The sequence below is a fragment of the Neofelis nebulosa genome, chromosome 6 (genome assembly GCF_028018385.1).
Source record: "Neofelis nebulosa isolate mNeoNeb1 chromosome 6, mNeoNeb1.pri, whole genome shotgun sequence".
Lineage (NCBI taxonomy): Eukaryota > Metazoa > Chordata > Mammalia > Carnivora > Felidae > Neofelis > Neofelis nebulosa.
Window position 1 is genome coordinate 78,074,603 of NC_080787.1, and position 14,082 is coordinate 78,088,684.

Sequence of the window (14,082 nt, forward strand, 5' to 3'; positions counted from 1 at the left end):
CAAGCAGGCTCTGCACTGTCAGCACTGAGCCCAGAGTCCAACGCAGGGCTCAAACTCACAAACCGTGAGATCATGACCTGAGCCAAAATCAAAAGTCGGGCACTTAACTGACTGAGCCACCCAGGCACCACCAGTGTTCTTGGTTTGGGGCTTTTGGTAGATGTACTGAAATTTGTAACCAGTACGCTAACAGAATTTGTATAAACAAGTTATAGCAATAAAAATGCTCTTTTTCCTTTCCAAAGCATAATAAAATAAAAGGAAAAAGTCTTTAACCCATGAAATGTCAAAAGAGATCAAATTAAAATGTTAAAAGATTTACAGAAAGAAGCCAATTAGGTGGGAAGAAAGATGAATAATGAAATGGAGTAATGTCAGTAATTCCCGTTCTGACCAGAAAGGCTGTGGAAGGTCACAGGTGGGGGGGTCTGGGCAAACCCTGCCCTCTTACTGTACCTGTAGCCAAAGGGCCCTAGCATAAATGCGGGGCCCTGAAAATGGGTTTCTTAATTTATCTGTAGCAGGTTTGAGGACAAACTGGTTTACTCCATTCCTAGTCAAAAATGGAACCATATTTTAAAAAGAATAGTAGTATAGTTTTGATGCTTTCTAAAATGTTCTTTTAAGCAAAACTTACTTGTTTTAAAACTAGGGAACTTACCTGTTAAAAGAACTTATTTCCGTGTAACTCCTGCCCACTTTTTCCCCCAGACTGAGGAATGATGATGAGTTCTGGTTCATTAACTAATAGCTTGAAGCATCTCAAGAGGCAAACAAAGAGAAATTGTTACATTAAGTCACACTGAATGCTCTGGAGTATTTAAGAAGATGTAGGACTCTTAGATAAGCAATTAGTGGGAACCATCCCTCTGATGTAGAAGATAAATGTTAATGCTTTTCTAACTACAGACTAAGATATACTAGTCATCCTTACATTCCTGAATTATAATGAAATGTGGGTCCTAATTCATCTTTGTTATACATTAAAAGCAAAAACAAATGTTCCAGGGACAACAGCTAGGCTAGCTTTATCTATCATACAAAACCATTTAACCTTGTCAGCATATTTTACTACAGGGGCGACTGATCAGGTTTAATTACCAAGGTGGTTAGTGCAAGGCCAATTACACTGAGTGCCTGGTTCAAGTCAAATTTTTTGTGATCAATGGAATCAAACAAGCCTTGCTAATATCGGTGTATCCTTGTTTAGTAAGCTACTTTTGGAAAAATGATGTAAGGTTGTGTTTCTGCTCAATCTTTGGCATTTAATGATGTCTCTCCATAGTCGCTCTAACTGGGAGTTCAAATATCGTGACATATATGGCCCTAATGGTATACATACACCTAAAGCTCAACCAAAGCTTCCGTCTGAAATAGCACCCCATCGTACACTCTCCCTTTACCCAGCTTTCTTTTTCTTATTGTACTTATTTTCAGAAATTAATTTACTTTATAACAGTATTTTATAATAAAATATAGTAAAATATAGTGTTTCTTTTTTGTCTGCTCCCTCATGGGAATGTAAGCTCCATGAGGGCAGGGCCTTGGTTTGATGGATCCTATCTGCAGTCCCCGTAACTATGCGTGGCATGTAGTAGGCTTTCAATGAGCACACATTAAATGAACAGACTCAGTGACTGGTTTGCCAAAAATGGGTGGCCAACAGAAGTTTTCAACAGGGTCTATCCATTGTTGTTATACAGGGTAAGAATGAGATCCACTCATTTATAAATGAGAACCACTCATTTATCACAGTTTTTAGATATCAAAAATGGATTGGAAATTTGGTGTTTTAATATGGCTCTGGTCCTTGCCAACCTCCTCTTCCTTTTTTTTTTTTAATATTTTTAAAAATGTTTTATTTATTTTTTGAGAAAGAGACCACAAGCAGGGGAGGAGCAGAGAAAGAGCAGAGAAAGAGGTGGGGACAGAGGATGCAAAGCGGGCTCTGTGCTGACAGCAGAGAGCAGGTACGGGGCTCAAACTCACAAAACCATGAGATCATGGCCCGAGCTGAAGTCAGACGCTCAACTGACTGAGCCACCCAGGCACCTTTAACAGACTATGCTAATTCTATCACTGATATCCAAGAGGTCCGATGGAACAATGCTTATATGCCTGTGCTCAAAATGTAACTCTACTGTGTGATTGAAATATTTACCTAGCCTCTGGCTCCTCAGTATCCTCATATAAAAAAAGGAAAAGTAAGAATTCCCTCATAGGATTATTTTGAGGATTAAAAGAGAGATGATACATGAAAGCATACAGAGCAAGGCCTGAGATTTGGCTAACAAGAAATAGTAACTCTGTTATTATTATTTTGACGGTCATTTGGGTTTTTGCTATTTCTGGGGTTTCTAATTTGTTTTACTTTTCCTATTTCTTTTATTAAAATTTTTTTTCTTAATGTTTATTTATTTTTTAGAGAGAGAGAGAGAGAGAGAGAGTGAGTTTGAGTGGGGCAGGGGCAGAGAGAGGGAGATACAGAATCTGAAGCAGGTTCCAGGCTATGAGCCGTCAGCACAGAGCCTGACATCGGGCTGAAACTCACAAATTGTGAAGTCATGACCTGAACCAAAGTTGCATGCTTAATCCACTGGGCCACCCAGGCACTCCTACTTTTCGTTAACTTCAATCATTTTCAAACACTACATGATGTTTTTCTTGCCCTGTTTCTTGTCTTATTGCCAATTATTTTAAAACCCTGCTTCATTATGTATTTATTCTGTTTGGTCTTCTTGGCACCCAGAGACTTCTTGCCTCAGGGTTCTCTGACCATCTAGGGAAATTGCACAAATGGCTCTTGTCTTGCTTTTACCCTGTTATCTGTAGAATGGGAACATACTAGCACCTGTGTCACAGAGCCGTGGAGAGAACTGCATGAGGTAATTTATGTTAAAGACCATCAATAGTGTCATGCATAGAATTACTCAGTTGATGATAGTGAACATTTTTTTTTTTTGACCCACAATGTCCCTTCCTCTCTTTTTGCTGGCTAACCCCTGGTAGATTTTTTTTTGAACCTCTTAATAGTATATTAAAATTCTGTGGTTCCATTTAGGACTGCTCTTGTATAGATTCTGGAATTATACTCGTATGACACATGAGGCTAGTGTGGAATGACTTCCCAGGACCAATATGGAGATTGTACAGCCTGCTTCAATTCTCTCTAGCCCTCCTTATGTGGTTTAACTAAATCTCTTCATTGTTGGATATTTCTCTTTCGCAGAGAAAGAGAAGCAATTAAAAAAAAATTATTTAGACAAAGACAAAGGATAAGTAGAATGGCTCCCTTCCCCTCCTTTCCCCACTTCCTGTGGCCCCAAAGAAGAAGACTCTTATAGGTTAACACGTTACCCTCAGACCTACCCAGTGCTTAGACGTTAACAGCTCAGCTCAACTGTGCTGGCCCTTCCCTCCCAGCCCTAGAACCAGTGGAGACATGTTGAGCTTGAGAACCTCACTGTGGCAAGATTTTTATTTTTTATTAAAAAATATATTTTTTTACATTTATTTATTTTTGAGAGACAGAGTGAGGCAGAGCACAAGTGGGGGAGGGGCAGAGAGAGAAGGAGACACAGAATCTGAAGCAAGCTCCAGGCTCAGAGCAAGCATTCAGCACACAGCCCAATGCAGGACTCAAACCCACAAACCATGAGATCATGACCTGAGCTGAAGTTGGTCACTTAACGGACTGAGCCACCCAGGCGCCCCTGTGGCAAGGTCTTAAGTAGCATGACAGATGCAACTTCACACAGCAACCACAGTATAAACAGAAATCCTGTGTGTGTGTGTGTGTGTGTGTGTGTGCGCGCGCACATGAGAGAGAGAGAGAGAGAGAGAGAGAGAGAGAGAGGAGAGAGAGAAGACAGAGATGGACAGACAGACCTCTTACTCCTGTCCCTTCCTCAGAGCTTCTCAAAGCCACTCTACTTCCATCCTCCACTGGTGCCATTAAGAAGAAGGTGGGCTTAGCTCTCTCTGGCTTGGTTCCTCATAAGACCCAGAGAGAGGTGAAGAGGTCTAACTACGCTTGATTTTTTTTTTTTTTTTTTTAGTGTTTATTTATTTTTGAGAGACAGAAAGACAGAGCACGAGCAGGGGAGAAGCAGAGAGAGAGGGAGACACAGAATCTGAAGCAGGCTCCAGGCTCCGAGCTGTCAGCACACAGCCCAACGCAGGGCTTAAACTCGTGAGCCATGAGATCATGACCTGAGCCAAAGTCGGACACTTAACCGACTGAGCTACCCAGGAGCCCGTAACTACACTTGACTTTAACTTGATTTTACTTACACAAGGTTAGGAAATTGGAATCCTCTTCTAGCTGGGTTTGGTTGAGTGGTAGAGTTGTCTTGAATCCTGAGTACCTTCACCATCTAAACCGTAAACAAACACAGTAACAGCTGCTTTCTTCTCCAGAGGAAGAAAAGACTATCTCAGAAGAAATTTCTATTTTATGCACAGACTGAACTCTGCTTTACTGAGTTTATTCTGGTCTCCAACAATATAAACTGAACTCTTAAGAAATAGTCACACATAAAAGCATTCATCATGAATGTATTCATTTGTGAAACCAATAGTACACTAAGGCCAGGCCCCATGCCACAAAAGACCTAGATTTTGTAATGACTGTGTCAGTGACAACACACAACTATACAAAGTCACAGATCTTGTTTCTTAGGCTATGACCTCTAAGGCCGTGGTTCTCAACTGGGGTCAATTTTGGGCACCAGGGCAATGTCTGCTGATGTTTTTAGTTGTCACAACTGGGGTTGGAGGGCTACCAGAATCTGGTGGGTGGAGGCCAGGGATGTTGCTAAACATCCTTCATTGTACAGAAGGGTACCAGAATTATGTCACCACAAAATACGCCACTTTGGCATAAGGATTATTTTGAGCTAAAGACAACTGAAAGCCAGCAGAGGCAGAAAAAGCTCTTTACCTCCGTGTAACTACCTAAAAATAAAGTATAAATTTCCTCTTTTGTAAATGAAATTTACATTTATAAGGGAAATTTCCATTTGTAAAGACGTCTCTGTACCAGGAAGAGCACTACTCCGGGAGACAACTCATATCATCAAAGAAACTCTTATCTGCATAACAAGACAACCCTATTACCATACATTTCCTTCCCTCACCTTCCTATAATTTGCCTCCCCTGCCAAAAAGCCCAAAACCTCTTTTTTCTTTGTTTAGCCCAATATGGTATATAAACCTCAATCGTCTGACCACCTCCTTGAGTCTCCTTCCTTTGTGAAACTCTCCTGTGGATGTATGCAATTAAATTGTTTTTCTTATTCACCTATCTTTTATCAGTTTGATTTGCAAACTGCAGCCCCAGAATTTAGAGGGAAAAAGAGTTCCTCCCCACAGCAGAGGACAATCTCTCACAACAAACTGTCATCTGGCCCCAAACCTACATGGTGCCGAGGTGGAGAAACCCTGCTCTATACTGACAGCTAGAAATCTAAAACTCCCAGCTTGGTATTTGGGAGCTTAGTAGCTTAAGAGAAGCCAAAGGAATTCTCATCTGTGGCTGTGTGTCTTGGACAGATCACTGAGATCTTTGCTGTTTCAAACTGCGCTTAATAAAGTGACGCTGCAGGGCCAAACAGATGGGTTTTGGTCCTGTGTCAGTCTGCCCGTTACACATTAGGAGTGCCGCAGCATGGCTGTGCTGGCAGGACAAGGGTCTGGGTGAAACAGAAAGTTCGCTAAAGCACAAGGCCAAGTGACACCCATGTTTTGGGTGTTAGGAAATCTGGGGACATAAAACCCAGCGTTTTGGGGGCACAGAGGTATAAGGCAGCCTGTAGGCTAGGATGAACACCACAAGGTTGGGCGAGCAGCAGGTACGGGTGCAGATCCAGACTGTCCTCGTGACAGACAGGGGATCTGCCTGGCTCTCGGAGCAGCTCTGCCCGGAGCTGGGGGACTGTGGGCGAGGATCCAACCGTCTCTGTGAAATCAGCAGCTCGCCGTGATGCTCTGTAGCAATCTCCCTAGCTCCATCATGCTCGCTCCACAGCTTCCTCTCCACGGGCTCTGGCACACAAGGATTAAGACCAGTCTATACTGGGACGCCAATGAGGTGTATCTGTTGATCAGCAACAGTATTTGGTAAAGGAAATAAAGAAAAGGAACCCATGCAGGCCTGCATAAGCAGGAAAACCTTTAATGTGATAACCATTCAACAAACATTTATTCACTGAGCATCTCTTCTGAATAAAGCATACAAATTCCTATTATTTTTCTTTCTAAACATTTGTTTTCAACAAACCAAATGGGAAGCTTATGTAAGTTTATTTGCTTGGATGTACGGCAGTTAACATTCAGATCCACCAGTGAAGCCCCTCACTGCGTTCCACAAAGGACAGATGGGACTCCACCAGTTAATCTCCTTCCAGGTGGTGCTGACGCGGCACATATTGGAATATTCCTCTCTGTGGGAAATAGAGATGTAACTTCTACACTTTCCTCAACCTGCTATGACAACGTTCTTCACAGTCTTGGTTCTTCAAAGATTTGAAGTGAACTCCTCTTATGGAGAGTATATGCGAACCAGTAAACTCACAACTTTGACGTGATGCTCTTATTCAGTAGCTATGGTTCTTGTCTCTGTAATGGCTGCCTACTGTGCAGAATGCTGGCCTCTGGGGTGCTCTGTGCGGGAGAGCTGGCTTCCAGGGACAGGAATGCCTCGGCTCCAACAGTTACATCTTCAAAAAGGCCACCTGGAGAAGGAAGAAAGACCCACGATGCTTCACTTATATAACATGATGAAATGGTTCAATGCACATCAAATCAGAATCAGGGAAATCTGGTCAATAGAGACGCATGCTGATCTACAAAAGAAAAATAACTCCTGAGTCCGGGCAGACACTGCCATTTTACAGCGGGAGCCAATTACTCCTTTTTAAATGAACCATGTAGTAATTAACATGATTCGCATGCACTTTAAAGAAAAAAATAAATAAGTTTTAATTGACACTGAAGCTGTACGGCCGTGAAGTAATCCAGTCCTCCTTCCCATTGTTTCAGACTGCCTTTTTTTGGACTTTCCGTGAGCAGAAGTTTGAGTCCAGAAGATTCCCGCCAAGTCCAGCTCCTCACTGCCAGCCTCTCCCCAGGTCGTGTGAATGCTTTTAATCACATTCAGTTATATTTATTGTGCTTGTCGGTAGCAACTGATCTTAAAACTTAGTGTTTAAAAAAATTCAGACAGGTCTACGTACAAAATCGTTTCAGATTATTTAATGAGGCTCAGATCAAATGCATCTATTTCCCCCAGGAGTTTTAAACAACAGAGAAACAAACACTAAAGTTGATCATAAAAGTTGAGTTCAGAAGTGATAAATAAATTGGGAACTGTCCCAGTATCAGGAAGAGCACAGACTGCAGGTTAGAGACAAAGATGGGGAAGTGTGGGAGGACTGACAAAGTCATGCTTGGCCCTTTTTTGGGGAAAGAGTGAGCAACAGAACTAAAAAACATTCTACTCCCGGACAGTTGGTTCTTAAGTCCCCAAATGCAGTCAAAGGAGGCATGTATTTAATGATCCCTGTTAAGGGGAAAGGAAAAAGGAAGAGTCAGGCAGGGCAGAAAGCATTGGCTTTCTGTTGAGTAATTCAGAAGGCTGTTACTCTTCATACAGAGCTGGTGAGAAAGGCCCCTGCTGCGTTTCCATATCAACTTCCTGCTGAGTTTTCTATATCAAGTTTTGCAATGAGAACACCAAAGTTGAAGGAGCAGGCAAAGAAGAAAGGTTAAGATTCCTAAACAAAATGTAAACACAGACAATTGATACAAATCTCAAGGGCTTACTGTGAGGATTAGATGAGATAATGGTTATGAAAATACATGTGTTCCTCTCCCTTGCCTTTCAGCTGATAACAGATATCAATCAGGAGCCCATGAATACACCAGAGGAGATGGGGCTGTTCAAGAGAGAACAGTAGGGCCCCTTAGGGGATGACCATGGAATTACAGGGGAAAGGTTATCAGTCTGGCTTCTGGATCACTGTAGATAGTGTCTCTGTCAGGTGATACTCTGCTTCTGTAAGAACAGTTTATGGGGAAGACCTTCCAAAGAAGACAATGCCACTGTTAATATTGAGAAATAGGAAAACCAGTTGTCTCCTTTTTAATTCGGAAAATTGCTATTTCGTGGAGTATTCCAACCAGAAACCACTCAGAATAATACCACTGATAAACATCACCATAAAAATGGTTAATAACTTTACCCCTGGAATCACACAGACAGACCAGCAGTTCTCAACTTGGGGTGATTTTACCCACCAGGGGACATTTGGCAGTGTCTGCAGACGTTTCGGTTATCATAAATTGGGGGATGCTATTGGCATCTAGAGAGTAGAGGCCAGGGGTATTGTTAAACGTGTTATAATGCACAGGACAGCCCTCCACAAGAAAGAATTATCAGCCCTAATATGTCAATAGTGCTGATGCTGAAAAATACCAACATTATAGACATAAGCGCTTAAAGCTAGATCTCTATTCACCAGCTGTGTGACCTTCAACAATCTTGTTAGCAGCCTCCCTCAGCCTTTCCTCATCTGCAAAACGGGAATTATAACTGGACCTATCTGAAACTTGTACAACACTTCATAGTTTATGAAGCCTATTTGGACTGCTTTCATCCTGAGTATAACCTGTGATTTACATAAAGCAAATGAAGAAACAGAAGCTCAGAAAAATTAAGTGACTTGCTCAGGATACAAAGCTATTAAGTGGCAATAATGGGCTCAGGAAGAAGTTTTGATTCCTAACCCATGCTTTTCCCACTAGAAGTTTTCAGACGAATGAGGTAAACTGCAGAGGTTTGGGGACTTTTAATCTTCATGATTGCCTCAAATATCAAAGATTTATTTTCTTTTGCATGCCTGTGAATATGAACTACAGGATGGAACTATTACACAAGAGACTGAGCTGATTAAAAAATGCAAAGTGGAGCCCCCTCCCCCCGCACCAAGAAGGGAAAACTTTAGAATTTGACCCAGTATGTCTTTTTTTTCATGTCTAGTTTTCATAATTCTGCCTGCCAAGTACATAATGTATTTTGCAGTTCTTAATAACAAAAAACTGCAATCATCCTTGGGAACAGGTACTGTACAATGCATTTTAGCTTCTTTTTATTTAAAACACTGCGAGTTAATATATTTCAGCATTTCTAACGCTGATTTTGTGTTCTCTAGCTTTTATCGATGACAGCAAAAACTGTTCGCCCTAACTGCCATTTATTCTGAGGATAATTCTGTTTCATTATACTAAGAAAACTCTGTATTTCATCTTTTTAGTTTGATTCTCAAAAGTAAAAGTTTTAAGGCTTTTCAGAGTACATGAGCACAGCCACAGCTTGAGGCTCCATTGATACATTTCTGGAACATATAGTTACAAAAGTATATATTATTATTTAAAAACAACAGAAATGGGACTCTTTCCTATTGGCTGTAAGGTTTGAGTCTCCCTCTTCTGTGCACTTGAATTTGGAAAGTTGGGAATAGGAAGAGGGAGAGGAGGTAAAGATGTCTAAAAATAATGTCTCTGCTTTGAGTCATCACCTAAAAACAATCTTCTTAAACCACAACAAATAGGGCTAGGCTGATGTGATAGCTGACCAAATTTCAGTTTAAAATGCTTTAATACATTTACAGAATATGTTAAACACTCTTTAATGTTCTTTTATCTTAGTTAACAAATTTATATTATTAAATTCAATTCCTCAGCATAGATTTGAAATTTCAATCAATAAAAAAATATGCTGTCAAGGCAGGCTGCACAAGATTAACATTAAAAGAAAAGGCTATCTAAGTGCTTTGGGGTTGCTAAACAAGACAGATACAACAGTAAAATACTGGAAAATGTGAATTTCATAGCAACTGCAAGCTTTAGAAGAAACTCTTTAGAATAAGCATAGCCACACACAAATGTTCTTTAAAGAGTATTGTAGATATTAAATATATAAAACCATGCCTGAAATATGTATTTTTGTCTAGGTATGGCTCATGTTCAAAGTTATGTTCTGAAATAGAATGTTTTATGACACGGAAAAGAGTTTATACTTTATATTATAAAACAGTTTCGAAAATCAAATTTCATTTACAAAACAAAAAATATAAATGTAACTATAAAAATAATTTCAGAAAAATATCAGAAGAGTTTATACTTTATACTATACAACTGTTTCAAAAGTCAAATTTCATTTACAAAACAAAAAATATAAATATAAATATAAAAATAATTTCAGAAAATGACTCAAGCATTTATCAAATACATTTAACATCTTAAATAATATTAAGTGGGGCGCCTGGGTGGCACTGTCAGTTAAGTGGCTGACTTCAGCTCAGATCATGATCTCACAGCTTGTGGGTTCGAGCCTGCATCGGGCTGTGCGCTGACAGCTCAGAGCCTGGAGCCTGTCTTCAGATTCTGTGTCTCCCTCTCTGTCCCTTCCCTGCTTATGCTGTCTTTCTCTCTCTCAAAAACAGATAAAACATAAAAAAAAGTTTAAAGAAAAAAATAAAAAATAAATAAACATTAAAAAAATAACAGTAAGTAATTTTTACTAACTCACTAATTCAGCATTGATCAGGCCCATGTTGATAATACCTGGACTCATCTTTTTGAGTTGGATAAATAGTATAAGATTTCTCTCTCTGGGGTGGCAGCCTGGCTTCATTCATTCAATTCATTTAATCATTAGGTACTGTCTACACACCAGTGACTGGCCCAGTCAGACCACACTGAGAAGGCATTCTCCCCCGGTGCTAAGAGGCTGGTGGGGGAGACAGCCACAGAATGAGATGATTCTAATAATGTGGGATAAGTTTTGAGATGGATGCCTAACACCCGCTGGGAGAAAAATACCATTCTTGGGTTATGAAAGGAAGTAAGATTTCTGAGGCAGACCCCGAGAGAGGTCTTTATTACCCTAATTATGAATACTGTGTTGACAGGGGGAGGCAAAACCTGGCATGGCACAGAGTGGCAAACACTTCTTCCTGCTTAAGGATGGTGGCTTTCTAAATGAATGACTAGCAAACTGGAAGGATGCAACAAAAGACCAAAGAAACAATACAATAAGGAAGAAGATCCTCTCCCTCTAAAATGACAACAATTATGTGTATACTCAACTGCAGACCGAGACTCCAGACTAAGGGAACATCCATGCAGCCTTCCAACTCCTGACTTTCTGCATAAAATCCATAAGAGCTTGTAGAAAATAGGAAAGAAAGAGTAAGATGGATGTCTGTAACTTAATTTAAACCTTGGCCTTGTATTTTCTTTAAGCCATGGATGCACTATGATAATTTAAATATAAATAAAAAGCCTGCTGATTTTCATCTATGCGGGAACCAGTTATGCTAAGATTGGCTGTTTCCCAGTGGACATCTAGGTGGAAAGCCAGCAGTATGTCTCGTATCAGAAGAGAGAGATGTGTGGGGGAGAAACCAGGACTGATGTCCCTTCATCTGTACATAGAGCCAAAAACATGGACAAATTCAACGGTTACTAGATCTTGATCCTATTCACCAAAGCAAGTAAGTTCTAGACATAAAATTCTCCTCACTTCTTTTGGAACAAGGGGATGGTGGAGAATATTGTTGGCATTGGATTGTGCTACTGCAACACTATAGTGAACTACTGGTTCTGATGCAATCACTGAAGTCTCCAGTTATATAAAGCAAATGAATAACTGTGCCAATGACAGCAAACCCATGGGGTGAACGTTTCTATGGCAGTAGTCTTTAGATGTTACATAAAAAATACTGCCTCAAGCACAAGACACATTTGTTAAAATCAATAATTCTGGGTGGGTGTTCAAATGCACAATATAAAAAAACAGTGTTACCACAATAAACACACCATCACTCATATATCAAAAGGTCTTTTTAACTTCTCAATCCTATGGAATATCTACAGGAGATAACTTGGCAGAAGAGAACCAGTGATACAACCACAGCCTTGGATGTGGTGTTGTGACAATCCCACTGCATTGTCCTGTTGGCGACAGGCCTCTTACCAAACAAGTTTATTCAGAAACAGTTGTCAGAGCTCAGAAACAAAGGAGTATTTTTCTCCAGTATCAATGAATTCAAATATTTAGTAGCAAAACTACTTTAATAAGTAATCTTTCAAGGCAGCTATGTTCATTCTTATCTATCTCTCTTAACATTGACATGAATGAGTGTTGAAGAAGATGACATACTTGGGATATCAGTACAATTAGAAATCCCAGGCAGGGACATGAACACACATGGGAAACAAAATACCCTTCTATAGCAGATGACTGGTTTCTGCCATCTAAACAGACTTATTTCAGTGATGTTTTTAAATTCCTATTTTACTTGTAAATATTAATTCTTCTAAGAGAGATACGACTAAGGCAGAAAGCTGCCTGATAAAACACTTTCTGACCCATTGTCAAGGATGGAGGAGAGGTTAGCTTGTGAGGTTAGCAGTGTGGATCCCACTAGCTAACAGTTGGAAAAGTGCCTACATTAAGTAGGCAGTGATGTGATGCTGTAATGAGTAGTCCTGGGGCCAGACCTATTCAGATGCAGGTGCGTGAGTGCAGAATTCTATCAAGTAGGAAGAAGGCACAAGGGTGATTTACCACACTTTTTTCAGGGAAAAGGCTAAGGAGGTTCACCGCTGCCTTTGCAAATGGTCCTAGACAATAGTATATCATACCTGAACAGCTTACTGTTGTTGGTTAGTATTCAATAAGTTCTTTACTGTAATTCTTAAAACTTAGAGCAATCGAGAGTTGTATTGCTCAGTTTTTTTTAATAACTGATTAATGATTATATGAATTACAGACAAAATTAGGAAAATAAAATTTTTGTAACTCCACTATCAGCTATAACTACTAACACTTTAGATATAGCTCTCTAGACTTCTATTATCTATGTGTAACTGGACATTTTTATATATGCTGCTTTGTAATATATAGGTCCTTTTTAGCCTAATAATCTATTGTGGTGATCTTCCCATAACAATGATTATTTTTCTATGATATTTTTTTAATGGCTGCATTAAATTCCACTATATATCTGTATCACTTTAAGAAAAAAAAGATAAATACAAAACATTTTACAAGAAAGCAAAATTGAGAGGTTTCTTTGGGGGTTAAGGGATGGTATTGACTATTGGACCCAGAGGGTATTTTAGCATAATCTAGTCCAGTGATTCCTTAGGTGTTGTCTCTGGACAAGCTTGATCTGCATCACCAGGAAATTGTTAGGCTAATTCTTGTGCCCTATTCTACATCTGCTGAATCAGAAACTCTAGGGATGGAGCCCAGCAATTGGTGTCTTAATAGTCCTCCAGGTGACTCTACTGTATGTTAGAGTCTGAGAGCCACTGGTCTAATCCATTCATTTTACGCAGCCGAGCAAACTTAGAAAGGGACTTATTTATAGTGGCACAGCTAATAAGAAGAGGGACTCAAACACAAGTCTAAATCCTAATCCAGCATCTTCATTTCCAGACCAGTGCAAAAGGAAGACACTGGTCTAGGGGGTCCAAAAATCCTTATAAAACACATTTTTTCGGGGCGCCTGGGTGGCTCAGTCGGTTACGCATCCAACTTTTTGGCTCAGGTCATGGTCTAGAGTTTGTGGGTGTGAGCTCCGTGTCGGGGTCTGTGCTGACAGATCAGAGCCTGGAGCTTGCTTCAGGTTCTGTGTCTCCCTCTGTCTCTGCCCCTCCCCCGCTCGTGCTCTGTCTCTCTCTCTCTCAAAAAAAACGCTAAAGAAAAAAAATACAAATAAACATAAAAAAATAAACATTAAAAATTTTTTAAAAATATTTTTTCTTCTAGAAGACAGTAAGACTGTCAAACAAGGGAGAAAGAAACAATGTCCAGTCCTGGTTTCCTGATATTGATAAAGGATATTGGGCCCAACATCTACAAAAGGAGAGCTGAGTCCTTTTTGTTAATTATCTAGAGATTGAAGGGGCCAAATATCTCAAACTGATCTACTGTGTAAAATTAGGCTGTTAAGAGTTAAGTAAATGATTTTGGGGTGAGGAGGGGCTGGAAAAGATAGCTTCTGATAT

The 14,082-nt window shown here is 40.0% G+C and overlaps 1 protein-coding gene across 5 annotated transcripts in view; it reads right to left on the reverse strand.

Annotated features, from left to right (window-relative positions):
* Positions 1–14,082, reverse strand: part of UBE3D (ubiquitin protein ligase E3D) — a 248,345-nt gene that overhangs the window by 77,395 nt on the left and 156,868 nt on the right. For 2 of the 5 annotated variants that reach the window (XM_058734590.1, XM_058734587.1), the window contains one exon: positions 6,156–6,734. The exons of 2 other annotated variants lie outside the window; for them this stretch is intronic. In XM_058734590.1, the coding sequence (XP_058590573.1) occupies positions 6,722–6,734 (13 nt within the window). In that variant the 3' untranslated portion in view covers positions 6,156–6,721. Of the gene's footprint in view, positions 1–4,293; positions 4,377–6,155; positions 6,735–14,082 lie in introns of those variants that run through there. One more of the 5 variants, XM_058734585.1, reaches the window with a different exon arrangement.